Genomic DNA, 25,275 nt, shown 5'->3' with positions numbered 1-25,275 from the left:
ACAATTGAAAAATGACCACAACCTTGTGTTAGTAGAAAAAATACATATTAAAAACGCACAATTCATACAAATTAGAGGAGCATACATGGAAACTAAAGTAAGGAAGAAAGAAACAACAGCACCAAAAATGTACAATAACAGAGTCAATCATCATGTACACTGTTAGGGAGAATTCTCTGTTTAGGCTGAATTTCCCTACCTAGTGAGTCCCCCAGCAGCTTTGCTGGATTTCTGGGGTTTCTTTTTTTCTCCTGCCAAGAGTGAGACTCTTTTACCCTCACTCTTGGACATGTTGAAGTGTGTTTTCTTGGTTAAACCTTGTGTTGAATGGGCTATGGGGTCTTTTACTCCATAGGGCCTCATGTATTTTTGTGATGTGGGTTACACAGCACCCTCTGTGCCGTGACCCAGGGGTGTCCTAGGGACTCCCCAACATAGACTCCATACCCTGGGACTGACTACTGTCTCCCAGGGCATGTAAAGTCACCAAAGACTTTGCTAGTCTTGAATCCTGAACAGAACCAGTACAAACCATCATATTGTGGACGTACTGGCTGGGGCAATTCGATTGCCCCAGGGTCTGTTAGTCGAGGGGGCACGTCTCCGTCCCCCCTGATCGAGTTTTGGCTGGTGGCAGTGGAAACTACGTTTTATATTCAACCGCAAATATTTTCCTATGGGATTTCCCATTGTTTTAGGCTAACACATTTAATTATTTATTTACGGTAGCCTTAAACATACCGCCGGTTTATATATTTATTATTATAACTCCGGTTGGGACTTTTTGCCAAAACCTGATTCTAAAATGGCGTTGGCGTTCGCCTCTGTAACTCTGACCCAAAGTGGAGCCCTTTGTTCCACTTTTGGCGGGCTTCTCCACAGAAGCCCTCCAAAGTGGTGCCACTCTGTCTGGGGTACTTAGGAGGGGTGGAGGGGGGTTTAGGCACCCTGGACTGAGTTACCTTGGTAACTCAAGTCGCACTCCGTCCTGATTGGCCCAAGTGGTGAGCCGGCCGGCTCACCACTTAGCATGTTTGAGTGACAGCTAGGCTGGGTGAATGGGGGTTTGCTGCATAAAAGCAGGGCTTTGGGGACTGGAACTTCAGAAGTCGCCACAGGACCAAGAATCCGACGAGGGAAGAGCTGAGCCGACCTGCTTCGACGACACCACCCGGTGGAGCCCTGCTGAACCGTCTCACCACTTTTCCCGACGACCGAGGAGAACTCTTAACGGAGTGGCTCCTTCCCTTGACTGGTGGGGACAACCAGTTTTCGCCTTCTTTTCGCTTCTCGAGGTATCTCGTGGCCGCCTTGCCAGTGCCAAGCACCCCGGCAACCGGAACCCCACCACTTTTACCCCAACCACGAAAGTCGGTACAACCCTTTGACCGGAGGACTCCGCGGCTGGTTTCTTCCCGGGCAGTGCAACGACCTTCTTCTTCTGCTCTTCTGCGAGAACTTCTTCTCCCCTGACCGACGTCGAGCCTTGCTGCCACTGCCTGGAACAACTGCCACCGCTGGAGGATCCTTTCCGCTTAAGGTACCGTGTTCCGCCTGGCTTCCCTTGCCACCGACTGCACGGGGTAGATTTAGCCCCCGGCTTTCGAACCTGGGAGTGCCTGGAATACCCTGGCTAAACTTCTAAGCCACTCTAAACCCTTTCTAACTCTTTGCAAGACTTTGAATCCCTAATAACGGTGTGATCTTGGGCACATTTTCGCTCCGGCTACTCTAAGAGTGGGCCCTGCCTAGTGACTTTTGCTCACCTGTGACTTTGTGCTTCTTTGAGTCTATTGCAAGTGTTCTGGACCTTAGAGTGGTGTGTTTAACCCCTTTCTGTTTCTTTTCATCCCTTCCTTAAACCTACTAGAGTGTCATCTAACGTTAAGCGCTCACCTCCGTGTTAATTATGTGGAGTTAACTTAGAGTTGTCTAGATAGGAGTAAGGGTTGAAACTGCTTTCATTATAACTGTAGTGTTTTTACTATACTTTGCTAGAGTGTTTTCAACTTATGTGTTCTTAAAAAAATAAATAACTATATACTTTTGAAACCAAGCTCTGGTCAGTGTTTGCTTGTGCTATTGTGTCTGAGTACATATTGTGTATACTTTGCATACTGCCTAACTCTTCTTGAGGGAAGTCTGACTGCTCAGCCACAGCTACCAGGTAAATCTGGGTGGTGCGGACTGCTACCAAGTGGGTTTACTGCTATACCTGTAGTCTTAAATCTTTTGCAGTGTTCCCCAAGGGAACTGCACAGGTTTCTGCCTAACATACACAAATAGTGTGTTTGAGGTTGAAAGGGGCCCCTAGCGGTCCCTCGTGCTATGGAATCAAGGCAATGACCATACACGAAAAGATGCGCCAGACACAAGGTTTCAAATTCCCAATGCTAGGGTTTATTGCAAGCAAAAGATAGTATCAATTGGCCAATTCTGATCTCACGCCCCGCGACGTGAGTTTCCTAGACCTCGAGGGACGCAAGAGAGCGAATTACGTACATTAGTTACATATATACAAAATGCATATCATACAATCAGCAAAGTCATGTTCAACACCCCTCTGTATTAAGTTCCTTTGAACTCGGGATGACGATGGACATATCCGACGAGTATGACGATTATAATGCTTTCGATGTCTATTCTAGTAACAATGTGCAATTTAAAAAGTGCGGAGGCATCTTTTAGAACACAGTGGTTCTGTTCTTGGAAGCAATCTGTACACGGGCGAAGAGCCACATTCCAAGCTTTGCTATCTATGAGGTACTATTCGTGTCCTGGGAGCCGACACGTTCTAAAGGGTTTTGCGAAGGGGGGCCATAAGAGAAGCATAATTCAAGCCTTTAACTGTATTATTCTAACATATTCTACCATCGTACGAGACTGGCTGGCAGCTGTGAAGTGATTAAATGCCCTCCAGCTTCCTCCCAAGGCTACAGAGAGGGAGCGTGGGCATTCCTCTCTGGGCTACTCATGAGGAGTTTCAGCAAACTCTTCAGTCCCGCGACCTTGTCCTTTCATATTCAGACAACAATGTTAACAGTTGAGCAGAGTAAGCAGAATCCGCAAGAATTGCAAGCTGCGAAGCAGTTTTTAGACAAAAAGCAATGAGCAATGGTTAACAAGCAAAATGGCGATTCTTACTACATTTTAAATGGCCGCTCGTCGGTCAAGCACAGCAGTTCATATTTCTTCAATTCGGTGCATAAGACGGTTGGCCCACGGCCATCAATTTACGTCTATCATTCAAATGAAGGGTATTCATTTTTCCAGATTGACAAACCCTCCTTTTGGCCGTGTGCCAAACGTCTTATTTATTCATTGTATCCTCCTCTTCTGAGGAGGAGTCTGGGGTATCTGCATCTGAATCATCTCCATCATTAATGTCTATTGCCATGAATTGTTTTACTATTTTTGTTTCCTCAGTGTCTGTTATTCCGGCCATGCGTTTGTTTTCCTCTCAACACCATGTGCATACATCCCTTAGTACATCCATCAGTTATTTCAGTGCATATTATTGGTAAGCATTGTATGCAACAGCAGCATGTTATGAATATCCCGAGTACCATCATCAGTATCGAAATTAACTTCCATCCCCAAGACCGCAATAATCCCCATAACCAGGATTCTATCCCCCAACCCCCTGCTTCAGTAGAGTGTGTGGAACTTATGACGTGTAATTTCCGGATCGCTTTAAATATCGTAGGGGAGTATACACAGCATGCAGTTTTTACGAGCTTGCAAACTCCCCCACGATCAACTAATATATCGAGAGCCATCCTGTTTTGAACTGCCATCAGTCTTATTCCTTTTTCTTCTAACGTCATATTCTATAAAATGTCCGTTGTGGAATCTATTGTTTTTTGTAATATTCCAGACAGTTTTCTTATATTGTAAGAGTTTTCTATTTGGGACAAGAACGGTATAAATGATTTGGCTATATCCATTACTATCATTCCATCCTCACTACTCCTTTGAGTTCTACCTTTTGTTCGTCTGGCTACTTCTGCTGTCTCCAAGAGGAACACTCCTGGAAACAGTAGAACTAGGTAGCATGTACCTCCCCAGTTATTAGGTAACCATGGATATGCTTTTTCTCCACATATAAAATAAACAGGGTCTCCCACGTACATGGGTTCTATTTCATGTTTTAAAACCACTGTGTTCAGGCAGTTGCTAAACGTTCCTACTTTATAGGAACCCTTTTTCTGTAGACATAGGGGAGCAGTTTTGGGGCTGTGATCCACTGCATAGGCAGGGGGCACAGCATCTTTGTTCCATTCATCCCTCATCCGAAATGTCATTACTGATGTTCTTTCTGCTGGCAGGGTTGGTCTATTCTGCCTATGTAATCTATCTAGTCTTGTTATTTTTCGTGTATTCTTTCTCAAGGGTTCTAGTGCAAATACGCAAGCTTTTTGGAATATGGAACAACCCACAGGTCTCATGATTACTTCCTCAAATTCATTCATATTGGTCTCATCTAGCTGACCCGTATTACTCTTGTTCCATTTCCCAAAGAGCATTGCACTTAACGTTACTTCACAGGAATAAATCAATGGCAATGGTTGTGCATACCAGCCTATCCCTTTCCCACCGTGCTGTGGTAAAAGGGCGCAAACCCAGCAATCTTTTTTCTTTAACACCGCATGGGTCATGTTCATGATGAGCAACAATGTATTGTTGCCGTAACCTTCTCTATGTCTTTCTTCCATTGGGGGCAAAGTACCAGTGATTACATGAACCGGGCTTTCAGTAGCTGTTTTTGGCAAAAGTTTTTCTAATGGGTGTACGTACTCCAGGAACCATAGTGTAATAGCTGTTATTGTTGGTACTATCCTACTTAAACATAGGACCAATGTCCAAATCAGTACCTTATTCCTTTTACCATGCCTTTTCCCTAAATTTACAGTCTCTAAATCTATTATTTTTTTTTAGCAGGGGTACAGGAGCAGGCTGAAACCGGTCTTGACTTGTTCTTCATCGTCCTTCTTGCTGGCGAAGTTCGTCGTGAATGTCTCTCGTTCTTGATGCCAGAAAAATTCAACGAAAAATGTCACAGTTCAATTCTCCCAACCTTTTCACAGCCTGGATCATTTATCCACTCCCGAGCAAGATTAGTTGTTCTTTTTCCCACTGCTCAGACGATTTCTGAACAGTTCTTTATTGATAGAGTACCATGTTCACCCAGCTTGTCCCGCTCTGGTTTAGGACACATGTACTCTATTAGCCTTAGTACTTATGTGCGTCCAGCTTGTCCTGCTCTGGCTCCTGACACATGTACTTTATAAGCGCACCGAGGAGCCGCGAGTTTTGAATTGTCCGACTTGCACAATTCTCATACTTCTCTCCTCTACGCCCCTGGTTCCTACTCCGTCCGTGAGTAGAACCAAAGGCCAAAAAGTAAAGTACCAAAGATCTGTGGATCACTTTGCCTGTCGAGGCCACATATTATATCGATTCACTCCTGCTATTGTATGATCCGTGAATAGTGCCCTTGCATTTCCAGTATCAGGCTCAGTGTCAGCCTGTGGCACAATGATGGGCAGCGATGGGCGTCGTGGCAATGATGTAGTTTCTTTCTCTGGCTTTGGTGCATTCGCGAGAACTGGTGGGCGCCAAAGGGGTACACGCGTTGTTTCTGCTCGTGTTTGCAATGCAGGGTTTGTGTCGCTCGGCAGTGATGTGGTTTCCGCTAAGCAACGTTGAGGCACTTTCCGCCCTTCCCCCTTACTGTCAGCCTCCTCAGGCTCGTTTCGAGTTTCACCTCTCGTTTGCGCTTTGTTTCAACTTTCACTTCTCGCTCAGGCTGATGATGTGGCACTGGACTGGCAACAGTTTCTTTAGTTTCCGAGACCGTTGTCTTTTTCTCGTCGTCTGGATCAGGCAAAGTTTTCAGTGACGCTGGGAACCTTCTAGCATGGGTAGCATGGATCCATGCCTTGCGTCCGTCCACTCGGATGGCCGTCTGTGTTGCCAAAAGTGCTTGATAGGGGCCGCGCCACCTTGGTGCTAATGCTGTCTTCCGTTCAAAGTTTCTGATTAGCACCCAGCTCCCAGGCTCCAGTGAGTGCCCCGGTCCTGTATATCGCATCGGCAACGCCTCCTTCACCTGCTGATGAATCAAGCACAACTTTTGTATTAAAAGTCCACAGTAAGTGCTTAACATAGGATGCTCTACCTCACATAATTTTCTGGGCTGCGGTGCGCACCATACATTTGCTGGTCTCCCCATTATAATCTCATAAGGGGAGAGCCCAGTCTTAGCCTGCACAGACGTGCGCATACACAACAGCGTTAGGGGTAATGCATCCACCCAACTCAACTTGCTCCCAGCGGAAATTTTCGCCATCTTTGACTTCAGGATTCCGTTGTGTCCCTCCACAAGCCCGGCAGAACTGGGATGCCTGGAACTGTGGAATCGTTTCTCTATTTGCAGACCTGCACAGATCTGTAGCACTAATGCGCCCACAAAGTGGGGGCCGTTGTCTGACCACAGGACACAAGGCAACCCAAACCGGGAGAAATACTCCTTCAGCATTTCTTTTGCTGTGGACATGGCAGTACAGTCTTTTAAAGGATATGCCTCCACCCACTTGCTGAATGCACAGATTACCACTAACACTTACTTGTAGTTCTGGCACCTTTCCATTTCTATGAAATCGAAATGGACCACCTCAAACAGCATAGAGGGTGAGCCGAAACTTACATTGTGTTGCAGGCACGTGATACAATTCTGCACTAGCTTTTCTGCATTCTTTTTTATGTGCTCATTCTTCCATACTGTGGATAAATGCTGTACCATTTTCTTTGCGCAAATGTGGGTAGGGCTATGCGCCATTATAACCATTGCAGTTACGTAACAATTTGGCAACATCCAGTTCTTTGTTTCCTTGTCCACCCAACATCCTTCCAAATCTAACTCAGCAGAGCTCTTAGCCCACCCCTGAATCTCTTCGGTCGTGGCCTCAGCCTGCATTTCTTTGACTGTGGCAACTCCATTCTCTATCATACAAGGTACTTCCTCAGTCTGTACTGTCATCATTTTATTCCCCAAATCTGTGGCTGTTTGCTTCGCAATCCTGTCTGCAAACGCGTTTCCCTCTCCCACTCTGCATGTTACTTTCTTATGCGCCTCGCACTTTACTATAGCTAGGCGCTTTGGAAAAGTGAGCGCAGACAACAATCGCACAATCAAAGGGCCATGCTGAATCCTGGCTCCATGTGATGACAAGAAACCCCTCTCAGCCCAAAGTCGGCCAAAATTGTGAACCACGCCAAAGGCGTACTGGCTGTCAGTATAAATATTTACGTACAGATTCTCAGAGTTCACAGGCTCGGGTCAGTGCTATTATTTCTGCGGCTTGTGCCGAATTGTAGGGGATCCTTCTGCTCTCTACAACTCTCTTTAGGGTAGTAATTGCATATGCAGAGGTTGATGTGCCATCAGGTAATTTAAAACAAGAGCCATCGCAAAATAACTCCCCATCTGGCTCTTTTTGTGGGATATCGCTCAAATCAATCCTTCCCTTGTCACCAATTTCTGCTATGGGCAGTGGCATTAATTCTGCAGGATTTAATGCGCTACACCTAATAATTTGGATGTGGGGTGCAAACAAGATGAGCTCATATCTTGTCAGTCTAGCTGAGGTGAGGTGTTGCGTCTGCGTCCTATTTAATAGAACGTCTATAGCATGTGGCACCATCAGAATTAAAGTGTGCCCCAATACCATTCCTTCCGTTTGTTTCACTGACGCAGCAGCCGCTGCAACGGATCGCAAACATCGTGGTAGTGCGCGCTACAGGGTCCAACGCGCAAGAAAAATAGCCGCACGGCCTATTTCTTCCACCTTGTTCCTGTGTTAAAACCGCCAATCACTCACAAATAGTCTGAAGATCTTTTCATAGTTAGGAGTGCCTAAAACTGGCGCAGCACACAATGCAACTTTCAATTGCTCAAACGCTTTCTGACATTCCTCATACCACTGCAAAGGTATCTATGCATCCTTTTGAGTCAATTTTATCATCGGCTTCACAATCAACGCAAAATTACTGATCCACTGCCGACAATAAGAGGCCATGCCTATTACAGCTCTCACTCCTTTTTGAGTTTTTGGAATAGGCATACTAGAAATATTTTTTATGCGTTCTGGTGTTAATCTTCTTCCTTCTTTCGAAAGTAGGTATCCCAAATAAGACACCTCCTTTTGATTATACCGGAATTTCTTCAAACTTGCCTTATGACCATGGGTCGCTAAATGTGTCAAGAGTAATACAGTACTTTCTTTGCAGATCTCTTTCATGTCAGCAGCTAATAACAAGTCATCTATGTACTGCAAGAGTACGCACGCAACCTTCGGGTAGTTCTAGCATGTCTAGCTGCTCTTTTAGCGCTCTGCTGTAAATGCTCTGGCTTTCTGAATATCCTTGTGGAATGCGTGTGAATGTGAATGATCGACCTCCTACAGTGAACGCGAACAGATATCTACTGCTTTTATCCACTGGGATGCTAAAGAATGCGTTCTTCAAATCAACTACACTAAAGTATTCTGCAGTGGCCGGTATCATTGTCAGTATTGTTGTGACATCTGGGACCAAAGGGAATTGTGGGTCTACCACTTTGTTTAATGCGCGCAGATCAATTATGAAACAATAGGGTACTTCATTGCCTCCTTTCTTGTAAATTGGAAGAATCGGGCTCTGCACGTGCTCCCTGCAATTTCCTCAACCACCCCCAATCTCACCAGGTCAGTAACAATGCTTTTCAATCCCTTCTCACCTTCAAAAGAAATGTTATACTGGGGAATTCGTGGTAGTGTTACACCTTCTTTCAAAGTTATTTTTGCTGGCTCTATTTTCAAGCATCCTACATCATTATCATGCATTGCCCACAGACAGGTTGGTACTCCACTTAACTCTTCTGGCAACTCTTTTGACATGAATTCCGTCACCAGTGCATCGTGAGGCCACATCGTGAGGAACACCCCGTCTGCCGTACAATGTATGACTGCCCCCAATTTTCTTAACAAATTTAATCCTAGCAAGTTCTCTCCACAATTCTCTGTCAAAAGAAATGGACACTGCTCCATAAATGGTCCTATTGTAATTGGGACAGCTTTGGACATGGGGTTAATTACTGGTGTACCTGCGAACCCTACAGAAACATTCTTCTGCCCCGACAGTGGTATCTCCGGAACCAAGTGGTGGTCTATCGAACACTTCTGTGCCCGTGTATCTACAAGGAAACGGTGCTCCTTATTCCCGACTCTCATTTCTACGTAGGGTCCTCTCTGATTCACGGGAATAGACACTGGTTCCGACCCCTGTCGTGGGCTGTCCTATCGCGAAAATAACATCGTCCGTTGTGTAGTCAAAGCTACTGCTATAATACGTGTTTGGTTGTATATCAAAAATATTCCCATTTCCCCCCCATGTCCTCCACTCTGATCATTTCTCTGTTGGCCCTGCCCGCCCTGATTTTGGTTCGAAACACTTTGGTTCAATGTCTGGTTCTGTTGTGCTTGGTTTTGGCCATATGATTGGGTTGGAGTACCTCCATTGGTATATCCCTGCTGCTGCTGCATGTTACTTCTGCTTGGGCCGTTCGACCCCTGATGTCCTCTATGAGGCCTTCTCCAACCAAACCCACCTCTATTCTGTAGGTGTGGGCATTGCACCCGCCAGTGTACTTCCTCCTTACAGTACGCACATTGATTTAATCCCAATGACACCCCATGCATATTTATTCAAATTTCCCCGGCCTTGTGCATTACCTCTACCTCTATTGTATCCAATGACCTGCTGCAGTAACACCCCTACTATCGTTTGCATCGCTTCCTTTCTCATCTCCAATGGGTACCCATTACATATCTCACTTACTTCTTTTACTGACGTTCTTTTGTTCGACATCCATCGCATTGTTTCCCCTACCCATACCTGCAATCTTTGTTTATCGCCTATCTGTCCCGGTACCGGCAAATGCTTTGTACCACCTGGAAAAACTCTCGGCCATGATTTTTTTATACTCAACCTTGACGCCTCCCTTCTACCTTTCTTAATAAACTCTCTACTATACTCAGGTGTAGCAAACATTTCAGCATATCTGTCTTCCATTTCATTTTTTACTTCAATCAGTTTGTGCACATGTTTTCTTACATCCTCATCTCTTTGCTCACTGCGTGCTAACTTATTCAAATCTAACAACCGCTGTGGCGGTAAATTCCCAAGTATCTTTTTCCATTCTCCCACCAGAATTTCCCCCATGCATTCCAACACTACCTGTCTCTCGTCTCTTCTTCGGTACCCATACAATGAGGCCAATGCTGCCGCCTCATCATTTCCTTCTATGTACATTTCTGCCTCTTGTCGTAATTCAATCTTTCTCTCTTTAGCTGATTGTGCTTTGAGTTACCCGTCCAAATCCTGTTCCTTCAGCCCCGCCTCCCCAGTCTCAATCTCGACTTCGGGAGGGGCGGATGGTGCTGAATCTGTCTCTAGAGCGGGAGGTGCGGATGGGACAAGTGACACAGGTGGCATCTGTGAAGGGCCTTGCTGGGTGCTGGGAAATTGTGTGTCCGCGGTCTGCGCTTGTGGGAGTGCTCGTGCTGTGGGCGGGGCTTGCGTTAACGCTTGCGTGAGGGGAAGTGCTCGGGCTGCGGGAGGGGGGTATGAGAGCTATTGGTTGTGCCCGCGCAGTCACTGCTGGCGTGTTTGGTTTCGATTCTGGTTTTGCGCCTCGACGCCTGTTAGTTAACAAATGTTCCATTAATTCATCTGCTATGTGTAGTTCCCGCTGCGGGTATATTCTGTCTATGTTCATCTGGTCCCGTCTTAGACTCTCAGTCCACTCATCCTCTTCCTTCTCTTCTGCTGTCTCAAGCTACGTTTTATGCATACGCGCATGCTTCTCTCTATTCCTTAGTCGGAGCATCGCTTCCCTCCTCCAATCTTTGACGGTCTCAAAAGCTGCAGGTCGCGCTTTCTTTCTAATCAGCACCCTCTCTAGGTTATCTATCCTCCCCATCTCAAAACTACCATTAATCGGCCACTGATGGTCGGGTTGCTTTCTAGTTTGCCTACGCCAAATTTCACAAAATATTATCGCACCCACACCATATTTCGCATACATATCATAAGCCGGCGTTCCCCCAGGCGGTGCACTTTGGCCATATTCCAAGGACTGTCTACCGCAGCTGAAAAGCCCCGCTAAAGTGGACAGTACTCCAGGCATGTTTCTTTAACCTTCCCCTTTGGTTAGCCACTTTTACCTGGACGTTTGAGTTTGCAAAATCAACACTCTACCGAAAATCAGGTTTCTCTTTGAATCGGGGAATGACTCACCTGATAAAACAAGTCGCCTGTTCTAACGCAACCTCTCCCCACGTCGTGTCTGCGCTTCTCTGGCTTCTGCATCGTCTCGGCACCCTTGCCTCCTTTGCCCTCTGGCCCGGTACGTCGATCAGGGATCAGATGTGTGCAGATCTGCGGAAGGAATCTCTCCTCACTTCTACAGGGCGCCCCGTACACTTCTTGATCCCGACTCGACCGTCCCGTCCTCGCCGTTCTTCTGCCTTTACTCCGTTACAACGTATACGATGGGGCAAGTGGGGGAGGGTCCCTATTCGGGCGCCATCTTGAAAGGGGCCCCTAGGGGTCCCTCGTGCTATGGAAACAAGGCAATGACCATACACGAAAAGATGCGCCAGACACAAGGTTTCAAATTCCCAATGCTAGGGTTTATTGCAAGCAAAAGATAGTATCAATTGGCCAATTCTGATCTCACGCCCCGCGACGCGAGTTTCCTAGACCCCGAGGGACGCAAGAGAGCGAATTACGTACATCAGTTACATATATACAAAATGCATATCATACAATCAGCAAAGTCATGTTCAACACCCCTCTGTATTAAGTTCCTTTGAACTCGGGATGACAATGGACATATCCGACGAGTATGACGATTATACTGCTTTCGATGTCTATTCTAGTAACAATGTGAAATTTAGAAAGTGCGGAGGCATTTTTTAGAACACAGTCATTCTGTTCTTGGAAGCAATCTGTACACGGGGGAAGAGCCACATTCCAAGCTTTGCTATCTATGAGGTACTATTCGTGTCCTGGGAGCTGACACGTTCTAAAGGGTTTTGCGAGGGGGGGCCATAAGAGAAGCATAATTCAAGCCTTTAACTGTACTATTCTAACATATTCTACCATCGTACGAGACTGGCTGGCAGCTGTGAAGTGATTAAATGCCCCGCAGCTTCCTCCCAAGGCTACAGAGAGGGAGCGTGGGCATTCCTCTCTGGGCTACTCATGAGGAGTTTCAGCAAACTCTTCAGTCCCGCGACCTTGTCCTTTCATATTCAGACAACAATGTTAACAGTTGAGCAGAGTAAGCAGAATCCGCAAGAATTGCAAGCTGCAAAGCAGTTTTTAGACAAAAAGCAATGAGCAATGGTTAACAAGCAAAATGGCGATTCTTACTACATTTAAAATGGCCGCTCGTCGGTCAAGCATAGCAGTTCATATTTCTCCAATTCGGTGCATAAGAAGGTTGGCCCACGGCCATCAAGTTACGTCTATCATTCAAATGAAGGGTATTCATTTTTCCAGATTGACAAGGTGTGCTTATTGACCCATGCATGTGCACTGTGAGCTCAGATTAAACTCTAAGGAAAGTACTTTAAGAACGTAGATATATAGCACCTTTTACAGTTTAGAAATTCTCATTGTCAGTAAAAACTAAAAACTAGCCTAATTATGTCAGTAAAGAATAACAAGCGGCCCAGATATGCAATGACATTTGTAATGTCATCTCCTGGTGATAGCGCAAGTTACGGTTGCTTAGCTTACCATAACTGGCGACTTTCTGGGGGTTTTTGCCTTTACTTGTAACCATAACATTCTTTTAACGGGCAGTGGGCATGTCCCACAATGTGTCAACAAGGCTTTTTGGAAATGAAAAAGCCAACATGTATTTTTTTTGTTTGATGCGAGAGATAACCAGGGTTATTTCCGAAATAATCAGGGTTAGCCAAAAACAAAAAGTCGAAAAAAAGCCATTTGGAGGAGGAAAAAGGATGACATGGAATCAGGCTAGGGGGTGGGAGGGGGAAAGAGGACACCATCTCAAATTGGGGGGTTAGGTGAGGTGTGTGGGGTTAGGGAGCTGGGGACCAAGTTCAAAGCTCGAGCGGTTCCTCCTAACCAGTGTTATTTTCGCATAACCAGGGTTACAATAGAAAACGGGATCAGGAATGAAAGTGTGCCATATGAATAACCAGAGTCATTTTATGAATAACCAGTGTTATTTGTAGTACATTACTATTATCGGGGTTATACTAGCTGCTGTTATGGGGAAACTTTTTTTTTAAACAGCTAGAAAATGTCATTATTACTCTAACAGTACAGTAATAGCTGTAACAAGTGGAATGTTGCAGCTACAGTGAGGTGAGGGGGGTGTGGCCGACACCCGAATGTATGGCTACTGAGTTACTTTAATGACCCGAATGTTGCAATATGGAAGGTGGACACAGCCGAAGGCCATGGTTAGTGGGACCAAACAAAACCTATTGGGGTAACATGTCAAGGGACCATGGTAAAAGGCTGCGGCCACTGGCCATGGCCGGACGTCATGGCTAGTGCGGGCAAAGGTAACCTAGTGGTGTGGCCACGTCCGACGGCGGTGGCTAGTGGGCCCATTTAGGAAACCTATTGGAGCAATATGTAGAGTGGCCATGGCTAGTGGGACTGGAAGAAAGCTATCGGGGCAACATGTAAAGGGGCCAGGGTCGGAGTCTGGGACAATGGTCATGGTTAAAGACCATGGCAAAAGAGCGGTAAAGAAAGGTAGTGTTTTTTAAAATACAGCAGGCCCGGCTGAAGTCTGTGCTCACTGGGCAGGGCCAAAGGCCCTGGCTAGTGACCCCTTTGAGACATGTAGAGTGGCCGTGGCCACCAACTAGTGGGTCAAAAAGAAACATATTGGGGGAATATGTATAGAGGAAACGGCCTTTTGGCATGGATAGTGGCCTGGTAGAGTTTTAAAATATACAGGGGACACGGCCGAAGTGCGTGGCCACTGGCTATGACTGAAGGCCATGGTTAGTGGCCTGTAAACAAGCATGGAATAACAAAACCCTTGAAATTCACTGAAAAAAACTTAACCCTTGAAATTCAGCTGATGTGGGAAGTCATGACCAGCTTAACTCAGCGCGTTGCCGTAGCAAAGACCATGAGCACATATATATTATAAGACAAGGTATTCACAATAACATACAAAATGGCATTATGGGGGACATCAACAGGAGCGTGCAGAGTTCAGCTAGCCATGACTTCCCACATCTACTGAATTTCAAGGGTTTTCTTTTCGAGAGTTTTGTTGTGTAAAATCTGCATCTGGACCTTAACTAAGGTTTTTTCAGTGACTATTGCTTTGTCCCTTGTCTATGTCCCACTTTGTTCACACCCTCATAAATTGTCTCATCAATTGTTCTCATCTTTGTGCTATAGTACGGGCCCCCTTCTGGGGTCTCCTCTGTCATCTGTAAATGCCTTGTTGCAAGTCATTTCTAATCGAAATTGATATCTTTTCTCTTCAAATAAATACAAAAATACATTTAAAGCATTGGTCTTACGTATTGGAAAATAATAGCCATTTTAAGACTTGTGAATTAATTCTAATCTTTTCTCTCCCACTTGAGGTACACCTTACACTGTATCTGCCTAGGTTTAGCCATGTTAAATACTAAAGTGGTATGTCATACATTTCAGTGTTACCAACCTGTGCATGTGTATATATTTAATGGTGATTTTACTTACCGGGCAGTGTATTGAACTTGATTCAATAAATAGTATATTTTTGTACTTATTCTTGTGGACCTCTGTTCTTTAAGGACTTTGTCAATATTAATGGACTTCACACCAAGGCTCCCTCCTCCTGCTCAGTCTTTCCACTTTTGAGGGTTCGGTCAGTGTGATCTTGATACCCCTCTAAGTTCATCTCTTCAAATTACTCATCAGAACACGTTCTGAAATTCCCTCTTAATAGACTTAACCATGGATATCTCCCACAGAAAAGCCTTACAACACTGTGCGAACTCGGCGCAGTTCATGCATTACAAAGTAAAAGTAATTGGCAATGACAAGCCCTCAACTCTCCACATGGGCTCAAACAGCCACAGGTTCTTGTTTTTTCTTAAAAAATCTTAAAGCCATAATACAGTTTCCAGCCTTCTCTGCATCCAGCTGAAGGTCATCAAGAGTTTAGAAGAAGTGAATGCTAAACAGAAAATAGTAACACATATCCAAGTATTAAATACAGATGCAAACATAATGGAGTTTTAGATTAAAAGACAGTTTCTGAAAATGATGTTCCTTTACCTAGCAGCCCATGCAAATGGCATTCTGTACTGTCCAAGCCTGTGGCACATCTGCTTTGCATTTTTTAACACCTTCTGGGCAACCTGGAGAACATAAAAAAACAGATTATGTTTGATTCCTTATTCATGCTTTTGGGGACAGTGAGAGGCTGAACTGGAAGATAGGAGCTATGTAGTCAAGCTTTGTTGAGGAACGACCACGTAATTACATTCAATGTGATTGTGGTACTCAACAGCTCTCCTTTCTTATCAACTTCTTGGTATAGCCTGTTTCTCCAGCAGGCTAGGCTCAAAAACTGGTGTAACAATGCTGCATAAAACAGCAACAGAATTTATAACAGAACCATGTACTGTGAACCTTCCATTACTAACTTGGGAGACTATGATGTCTACATCCCAACTGCAATTTCCCAAGTTTTTAAGCCAAGCATAAAAATAATAGCACAGGCAATGCACAAAGGGTGGCTGGCCGGGTGTTGCGAAGGAGGGAGGGCCATGGACAATGTACGAATATCACCTTGACGACAGTTGCTCGTTACTCTTTTGTCGATATCCCCTCACCCCCAACTAGATTACAGAGCAAACCACTGATGGGGAGAAGGTGCAGCATGCGTTAAGTAGGTTTTGTGAGAAAAGCTTTCCAACACTTCCTGGTTGAAGGAAGCACCTTGCCTAGTAGAAAGGTCCAGGGAAAGGTGCTTACAGAACACAATGGGTAGCCCAAGTGGACGCTTAACAGATCTCATACATTGCCATTCTTAGATCTGGTGGAGTATGCATGCCATCTCTGTGAAAAAAAAGACCAAGCATGAAGTATGGCTTTGAGTCACATGACACATCCCATCTACCAATGATGCCACTGGCTACCTTGATGCCAGGCAAAACACAACAGGGAGGGACATAAAATATGAAGCAGCCTATAAAAAGATCCAGTTCTGTCTAAATAGAACTTCAGCATTCTGGCCTCATCCAAATGGTGGAGAGATTCCTCAGCTGAAGACCCATGAAGCCAAGTCTAAAAGGCAGGTAAATAAATATCTTAGTTCAAATGAAACTTAGGCAGAAACTTGTGGATGAAGGTGTTGGGGAAGACATTTTAAGCCCCAAAGAGGGAAAGATTTACAAAGCGCAAAGTGTATTAGGCCCCAGTGCGGTTGGGTTGAAAGGCGATGTAGCCACTAAAACATGTGATTCAATGTAGTTAAAGGATTGGAGTGTTTATTTGTATTCACAGATTACGGTTACAGTAGAATGCGCACAAAGTATTGCCCGAAATACTATTTGTAGCGCCTAGAGGTATGAAAGCAGGAAGCATTGTTCACATGGGAAAAAGGATGGCAGCAAAAGGAAATTAACGTGGGGAGACAAGGTAAATTCTGAACATTGTAAATGTAAGGGTTCGACAAAGGCTTAAAATGAAAAAACAGTATATGAAGACATTGCGAACGTGCAAGGGCTTCACTCCGTTTAAAAATCCATTTAAGTTGCATAACTTGCTCATTTGCAGGGAAGGGGATTTTCGGCTGGTGTCGAAGGCACCTGACCATGGTCACAATAAGGGGATGGAAGAGAGCCGCATATGGCCGGCTGCGATAATAAGCAGAGCGGAGCAGATTGCAAGTCATTTTTTCAGAATCTTTATGGTCGGCTTGAATTGTAGACTTCTATGGGTTCCAAAGGAAAAAAGCAGGTTGTGGGTTAAAGATTATATGGTCTTAGATGGCTCTCGCAAGTAAGGCTACTTGAGATGACGAAGGAAAAAAATGCAAAGATGCCAGCGGTTTGAATTTTATTGTTGTTCCAAAGGAATAATAGTCCTGTACAATCCCCATCTGAGTTAATGGGTTTCGGTCACATAATATGAATAATAATAAACTTGGTTATTTATGAACAATATATACATCATGTCGAAATACGTCATGTCTGACGATGGCAGAAGATTGCATGCCAAAAAGGGTGTTTCATATGAAAGTATCCAATGGGAATTTTAGAGTTATGGGGATTATATTACTTGGTATTAGCGTTAGCCAATGAGGGGCTAAGGGATGTTTTTGTAACCAAGTATGTGTAATTATGTACATTGTTTAAACTATATATGAACTGCAATTTTTGTACAGCTCAGGGAACACTTAGTTTTTCAGCTCTAAGGAACAGACCAGCCACTCCCGATCGTAAGCATGCAATAAACCTGTTTTCTGACAGTGCATTTATCTCTTCATGGAAGCCATACTTTTGCATTAGAAGCGTTCAGAGACGTCTGAAAAAGGAAGAACTGCTGTGACAATCGCTTTGTCAGCATGAAAGACTATGCAGGAGACTTGATCAAATAAAGCCTGAAACTTGCTTATCCTCCTGGGAGAGGAGCCCACAACTAAGAAGGCAGTCTTTCGGGATTGGCGGTCAACCTCTCAGGAAGCCACAAACTCAAAGGGTTTCTTCATTAAGGAATCTAGAATGAAATTCAATTTCAAATGATGTGTAGAGTTGCTAGTGAGGGCACGCAAATGAAGCAAACCATCAAGGTGACATCAAACAACTGTTTTGGAAAGAGAAAATGTTCTCACGCCAGTTCAAGAAGACGACAACCTCTGGGGGTATGACCGGCTTCATCAGGCCACACAGGCAAGGTAGTAGTGGCCCTTGCCCTGAGAGATGGGCTAGACATGTCGATCAAGTCCGTACAGAAGGACAATCCGCGGAGATATCTGGCGTTGCTGCTGGAGGGCAGAGGAGAGGTATATACCGTTGCCACGTTGTATGCGCCCAATACTGGACAGGATGCCTTTCTTCAGAAATCTCTTGCCCGCTTGAGGGACTTTGCCAAGGGACGTATAGTTTTAACTGTGGATTTTAACATGGCTTGGGACCCTTCCAGGGATAGAAGCAAGGTTATATATGGTTCGGCGGGTGGGCCTTCTGGGGACCTTAAAGAGAAAATTCAGGACTTGGCTTTAGTTGATGCGTGGAGGGAAACACAGGGGGCGGACAGGGGATACACATTTTACTCATATGTCCATAGATCCCATTCCCGTATCGACTATATCTGGACCTCGGCCCTTCTCCTGGGATTTGTTACTGAGGTCTCCCTTGGGCCCATAGCGATATCAGACCATGCCCCCATGGCATTAATCCTGCGTAGACCGCGGGGACCCCCTGGATTGTGGAAATGGCACTATCCCTCGGCACTGTTTAAAGATCCGGTTCTGATCCGGGAAGTAGACCAGGAGCTGGAGGAGTATGCAGAGAAGAATTCTTAGGAGGATACTTCTCCGCAAATATGGTGGGATGCACTCAAGGCCACGATAAGGGGGAAAATCCTGACAATTAAAGCTAGAAGGGAGAGGGAGTTAAGGCTTGAGGAAGAGAACTTGGGCAGGAAACTCAAGGAGGCAATGACAATACTGGCCACCAAACACACACTGGCCGCAGCTAAAGAAGTCTGTATGCTAAGAAGGCAATTAAACCTTGTTCAAACTAGAGCGGCCGAGCGCAACTTATTACGCCTGCGCCAAATGCATTACATTAAGGCAAACAAATCTGATAAGCTGCTGGCCCGAATGTTACGTAAGAATGAAAAGCATAAGACAATCCTAGATATAAAGGGGGAGGGAGGCCAGAGATTTACGAATAACGAAGCAATAGAGAGGGAATTACGCCAATTCTATGCCTCCTTACAAGTAACCCTCATCCCATATTGCAAAAGACTTACCTGGATAGTCTTGATCTCACGGCCCTCTCGAGTGACGAGCAGGATCAGCTTGAAGGGGAAATAACTGCTGATGAAGTCAGGAAAGCTCTGCACTCTCCCCGAATAAAGCCCCAGTTCCCGATGGCTTTGTGGTTGAGTTCTTCAAGAACCATAAAGAGTTTTTAATTCCTCATCTAACTAGGCTTTTTAACTACATCGGTATGTGTGGTGTCCTCCCTGGATCCATGGACGAGGCCAAAGTAACCCTCATATATAAGCAGGGCAAGGATCCAGAGGAGTGTGGATCTTACTGACCGATCCCACTCAAACGCAGACGCAAAGATTTATACGAAGCTCTTGGCGTCCCGATTAGATTCCCTCATGCCCAAGCTGGTGCGACGTGATCAGGCTGGCTTTATAAAGGGGCGCCAGACCGCTGATAATGTGCAGAGAATGATCCATTTGGTCGAGAAATCCCGATTAAGGGGATCCCAGCTCTTCTTTTAGCGGTTGATGCCGAAAAGGCTTTTGACCGCTAGGAGTGGGGCTTCCTCTTCGCCACTATGGTCAAAATGGGTTTCGGGCCCAAATTCATGGCTCGAGTAATGGCTTCTTATCGAAGCCCATCCCTACGCTTAGTAATCAATGGCCAGATCTCAGAACCGGTGCAAATAGAGAGGGGTACAAAGCAGGGATGCCCCCTGTCTCCGTTACTCTATGCACTTCATTTGGAACATTTTTTAGAGGTGATAAGAGTGGACGGGGGGGATAAAGGGTATGGTGTTTGTTGGGCAGACCCATAAAATAGCCGCGTTTGCTGATCACAATGTTACTCACACTAACTGACCCTGAGACATCACTATCAGCGCTGAACGAGGAGGTGGATCGATTTGGGCAAGTTGCTGGCCTAAAGGTGAATACCAATAAGTCGGAGGTCCTAGGCCTGAACCTGCAAACAGCCTTGGAGCAAGGTATTAAGCGAGACTACGCTTTCAGATGGGAAAGCGGGGGGAGTAGACATCTAGGGATCTATCTTACTAAAACTCTGGAGGAACTGTATCGGGCGAATTACCTTCCTCTGCTGGAGAGAATTAAGTCTGAGCTGGTAGACTGGGGTCCATTGTACATCTTGTGGGTGGGGCGCATTAATGTCCTTAAAATGTCAGTGCTGCCGCGGCTGCTGTATTACTTTGCTGCCCTCCCGGTAGCAGTTCCTAATTCCTTCTTCAGAACCCGTCATAATCTTACTTACCCATTTATTGGAACCGCAAACGGCCCATGGTGGCCGCAGTTCTTATGAGGACTCTTGCCTGCCGGTGGGGCCTGGGGGGAACCCGATTTTAGAGTTTACTACTTGGCAGCTCAGGTGAGGGTTCTTCGGGATTGGCAGAGAGACGACCGAGACAAGCCGTGAAGGCCAATGGATAGAGCAGTGGTAGCCGGAAGTCTGGAGGGAGCGCTTTGGCTCCCGAAAGCAGATAGACCCCCTCAGATTTATAGGAGCCGAATCGCCTCGGCTGTAGGGGAAGCCTGGGACGCAGCAATCAAGAGGGCACACATTACTACCTTTCCCTCCCCTTATACACCTCTTCTTGATAATCCGCAATTCTCGCCGGGTTATAAAACTTCGGCATTTGATGACTGGCACCTAGGGGGATGTCGGATGCTTCGGGACATGTTTGTGGGCGATAAGGTAAAGGACTTCGAGCAATGTAAATCAGAGTTCGGACTGAAGGAGACCCACAGATATGGATATATACAACTGAGGCATTGGCTGTCCCATCCGGATCAGAAACAGACAGGCACACGTCCCTTGACCTTGTTTGAGAAGTACCTGGACACACATGAGGGGGACAGGGGCCTCAAAGCATCCGTCTACAAGTTTATTAAACTGGGGGAGGGTCTCCCACGTAGAGCTTACATGGAGAAATGGCGGCTGCCACGGGCACTGTAACAGATGAGGGAGAATGGCAGGAACTGTGGAAACAGATCCCGAAACTCACTAGATCTATCCAGATCCGGGAGATGTGGATGACGTTAATCCATCAGTGGCATTTAACCCCAGTCAGACTTAATAAAATGTTTGAGCGCTCATCCCCGCTCTGCTGGAGGAACTGCAGGGAATGGGGCTCATGGGCCCACATCTGGTGGGAATGCCCAGGGTTGGTTACTTTTTGGGGTGTTATCCATCGAGCCATTGAACGAGTACTGGGAATCACGCTCAGTGGTAACAGAGGTCTTTATATGCTAGGCCTAAATCGAGTCCTGATGGACATCCCTACGAAGTTGGGTCGTATAGGGTATGTCACTATGATGATGGCTGCAGCAATGACGCTGGCGCGCAGGTGGAGGTCGAAGGAACCTCCCTGAGAGCATGAGTGGGTGGCAAGAATGTGGTCGATCGTGGCCATGGAATGGCTCTCACACGCCATGCAGGGTCGACATATGAAATTTATATCTGGCTGGACTCCCTTGTTGAACTTTTTGAAAGAGGGATCACGTAGAACTTGGTGCCCTAAAAGCATGGAACTACTTGGCATCATACTCCCTCAAGAGGACTCTGATCCAGGAGCGGACTAGAGACTAAAGGGAAATCTGATTGAACTTGGATAAGATCTCAGGGTTCTATCTCTTCTGGTTGTCACTCTTCTACCACACAGAGGATATGGCTTCGTCACTACTGCTTCTGAAATTCCAGGGGGTGGGGGGGCAGGGGGAGGGGAAGAGTTGGCGGGAGGGCGGGAGCTCTTTCATTTCGTTACTTGTTCTTGGTTGTTTGAACTTGATTGAATTCTTTGTTGTGTTAGATCACTACTTCTTGTAAAATGTCAATAAAAATCAATTATAAAAAAAAAAAGAAGACGACAACCTAAAAGTAGTGTTTCAAAGATTCCATTTTGATGCCTGTGCTGGTAGAGGGTTAATATTACTCTCTAGACCCCAACGAAAGAAGCACATCAACTTGCTTTTGAATTATTTTCCCCATTGAATCATTTCTGGCCACCCTCCGATTCTGAAGTTTGGGGCCAAAAATATGCTACAGAATGTAAACTGTCTCATGTACCATGTTGAGCAACGGTCGGGAGAGGAGGAGGATGTTATCAATCAGTACCACATTATCTAGTTTCTTGATTATTTCTTAAATGTTCATTTTTTCGTTGCCCAAATGAAGATCTAGGAAGACCCTGCCCAATAATAGTAGTAGATCCAAGTACCGGAACTCATGTGGACTGTTTGGGGTGACCAGATTCATGTTCAGTTAATGCTTTGCATAAACTGCTGCATCACCTTGTGAATAAAGTGTAATGGAGGTCGGGGTGGATTGCTGGGTGGGTGGTAACAGAAACTTGACTAATCATTCCAGTAGAAAGCATCTTTAAAAGAATTCTAACTTTTCCCAAATCCATGTCGGATAGGACTGACACTTACCACAACCACTGCCCTATGGGTACCATATGACTACTTAAGGGCCACCCCTGAACTATTGAAAGAAAGAAAAAAACGGTATTATCAAAACCACATCTCTATTGCACAATGTAAGACAAAAGTCTTCAAAAATCGACAAAGTCAACAAACCCCCAACAAACCAGTAATCAACTCAAACCATCAGAGAAACTGACCAACACCTGCTAAGTATGGACAATTCAAACCCAAACAGATCACCAGTACCAAATCAGATAGGCGGCAAAACCCAAACCCTGGCCATACACCAATGTTTCTCGACTTCAATTGCATAACAATTGAGCATCAGGCCCAAATGTAATGCTTCAACGGAACAATGCAAAACACACCCAGCCGCCTTGGTCAAGGAACTCCTGGTTAACCTGGCATAACCACCGACCGATTTCTGTAAAGAATCTTCAGCATCAGGTACCATCCTGATGCCCTTATGGCAATTACTATACTCGACCCCTAAAAGACAAAGCCCAGCACTGACTGAGAGATACCTGAAAACTACAGACCTGCTAAAATACTGGAAAAGAAAACTACCACCCAATGAAGACATCACAAAGAAGAGACTCCCAACTCAGAAAACAATTTGGGTTTTCACTCGATCAGTACGAAAAGAAGTCTACTATTTATAAGAGAGGAAATGCTAAAAGCTCTTAAAACATAACCAACAACTCCTTGAAGTATTGGCTTTGTACCATCCGACTCTACAACCAAGATTGAAAATACATATGATAATAGATGGCACTGCCATGTATTGGATCCATCTACCAAGACGATTGCGCCTTGAGAGTCAAAGTGGGGGGCTTCAACTCAACCAACTTCCCCTTGAAGTGCAGTATTACTCTAACATGTCCCATGGCAATTTAACCCCTTAAGTGTCAAGGACAAGCTATCTCGTCCTTGGTATTATGCTCCTGTTGCCAAAGACGAGTTAGCTCGTCCTTTTTGGCACTTCATTTTGTGCGATCCCTGCAAAGCAGGGATCGCACAAAATTGAAATCCAACCCCCGGGCTATGTGAGGAGTTCCTCCTCACATGGGCCGGGGGGTTGGATTTCCTTCAGTTTCACGCCAGCATGCGTAATGCATGCGGATGCGAAAATGAAAGTAAATTTCACTGCGTCAGCCATTTTCAGCTGCTGCAGTGAAATGAGAAGGTGAGTGTTCACCTTTCTCTCCCTCAATCTGCGGCACCATTGCGCCGTTCAGATCGAGTGAGGTGTCGTTGGAAAGGGGAGGCATTGCTGGACACGGATCAGGCGCAGAGCAAGTTTGACCATCCTCAAGCCCAGCAGCGGTTCCAAGGTGCCCCAGTAAGGTCCCTAAGGGAAATTCGGTAACGCAGCCGAGCCAGACCTCCAGGATTTGTCGGGGGTAATGTCCCTGGCCCTGGCCTTGGGCGGCTGTGGGTTGACCCTTTCCAAGTGCAGCGGCAGTCTCCCTGGAGCTCTGGCTTGGCAGCGTTACAGAATTTCCCTCAGGGAAGGGATGGGGACCCTGCCGGGGCTCCCTGGGACAGCCGCTGCACTTCGGGATGGTCGCCCTATATATCGGAGACAGCCCACCAAGGCCAGGGACATTACCCCTGACTATCCTGGAGCTCTAGATGGCCTGCGTTGCAGCTTCTCCATCCGGTAAAGATTGGGGACCCTGCCGGGGCACTTTGGAACTGCTGTAGAACTTGTGGACAGTCGACACTTTTTCTTTTCCACCCAAGTAGGTGCACCCACGGATGTGAGGTTTTCATTGGGACACCTGTGGGAACGAGCGAAGGTAGGACATGTGTTGTTGAAGGTGTGTTACGGTGGGTGGGCAGAGGGAAATGTCTGAAAATAGTGTTTCTTTTGCCAAATTCCAGACTTTGCTGGGCAGGTCAGCCCTCTGTAGATTCCCATGGGCGTCTTCTTTTCAGAAATGCATGGGGTTCCCTGTTTTCCTTGGCGGCTCGAACACCCTAGGCCCAAATCTGTAGATTGTCCACAATAGCGAAATCCTGCAAAATCTGCTCCGCCGGAAGGCTTGGGGTGACCAGTGGTTTAGCCTTTTCCCTTTGTGCCCAGGTAGGTACACCCACACATGTGAGGTACCGCTTTCGTCAGGACACCAGTGGGAATGTGGGAAGGTAGGACATTTGTTATGTTTCTGTGGTTTTCATAACGTTTTCGAACATTTGCTGCTGCACTTTGTTGCACAGCCCTTTCATTTCCCAAATGTGACCTACATTTAGTCGCTGCTTTAGGTACTATACACTTTTGTAACCTGCACAAGTCACCTACCCTTCAAAAGGTCTGCATGTGCTCTTTCAAAGAATTTATGTGTGCCCTTCCTCACCACATTTGTTTTCCTTACTTACACATGCTAAGTACGTCTGTTTAAGCCGTAAGCATAAAAACCCTGTGTAGCATGGCTCAGTGTTTGGCTTTTGGTATTGCTTGTTTTGTGAAACATTATGAAAAATGTGTGATTTCCTAACTAGAAGAGTCGGGGGAATGTAGAGGGGCATTGCTTTTCTCAAATTTCACAGAAGCCATTGCATTACCGGGCCATCCATGTCCACCACATACCTTTTGTTCTGTCATCTTTCCAATTTTCCCCCAAACTGTGGAATTTTTTCCTACATAGTTGTTGCCTGACCTGCGCAAATCACCCCTACCTAAACCTGGAATTTTGTCTACTTTTCAGAAATGTATACCTTTTTGTCTTCCCATGCAGCTTTCCTACCCTCCTCTTCCATTCCGTCCACGCTGTCCTATTGGGA

The 25,275-nt window shown here is 45.8% G+C and overlaps 1 protein-coding gene across 9 annotated transcripts in view; it reads right to left on the bottom strand.

Moving 5' to 3' along the window:
- The window catches only part of DOCK9 (dedicator of cytokinesis 9), a 2,709,375-nt gene that overhangs the window by 1,526,564 nt on the left and 1,157,536 nt on the right, over nt 1-25,275 (bottom strand). For all 9 annotated transcript variants that reach the window (XM_069639825.1, XM_069639823.1, XM_069639827.1 and 6 more), the window contains exon 14: nt 15,379-15,461. In XM_069639825.1, the coding sequence (XP_069495926.1) occupies nt 15,379-15,461 (83 nt within the window). The remainder of the gene's footprint in view (nt 1-15,378; nt 15,462-25,275) is intronic.

This window comes from Ambystoma mexicanum, chromosome 7q (assembly GCF_040938575.1).
Source record: "Ambystoma mexicanum isolate Mex_15411 chromosome 7q, UKY_AmexF1_1, whole genome shotgun sequence".
NCBI classification, from domain to species: domain Eukaryota; kingdom Metazoa; phylum Chordata; class Amphibia; order Caudata; family Ambystomatidae; genus Ambystoma; species Ambystoma mexicanum.
Note: the sequence above shows the minus strand (reverse complement) of the source record. Positions and strands in the feature narration are given on the sequence as shown.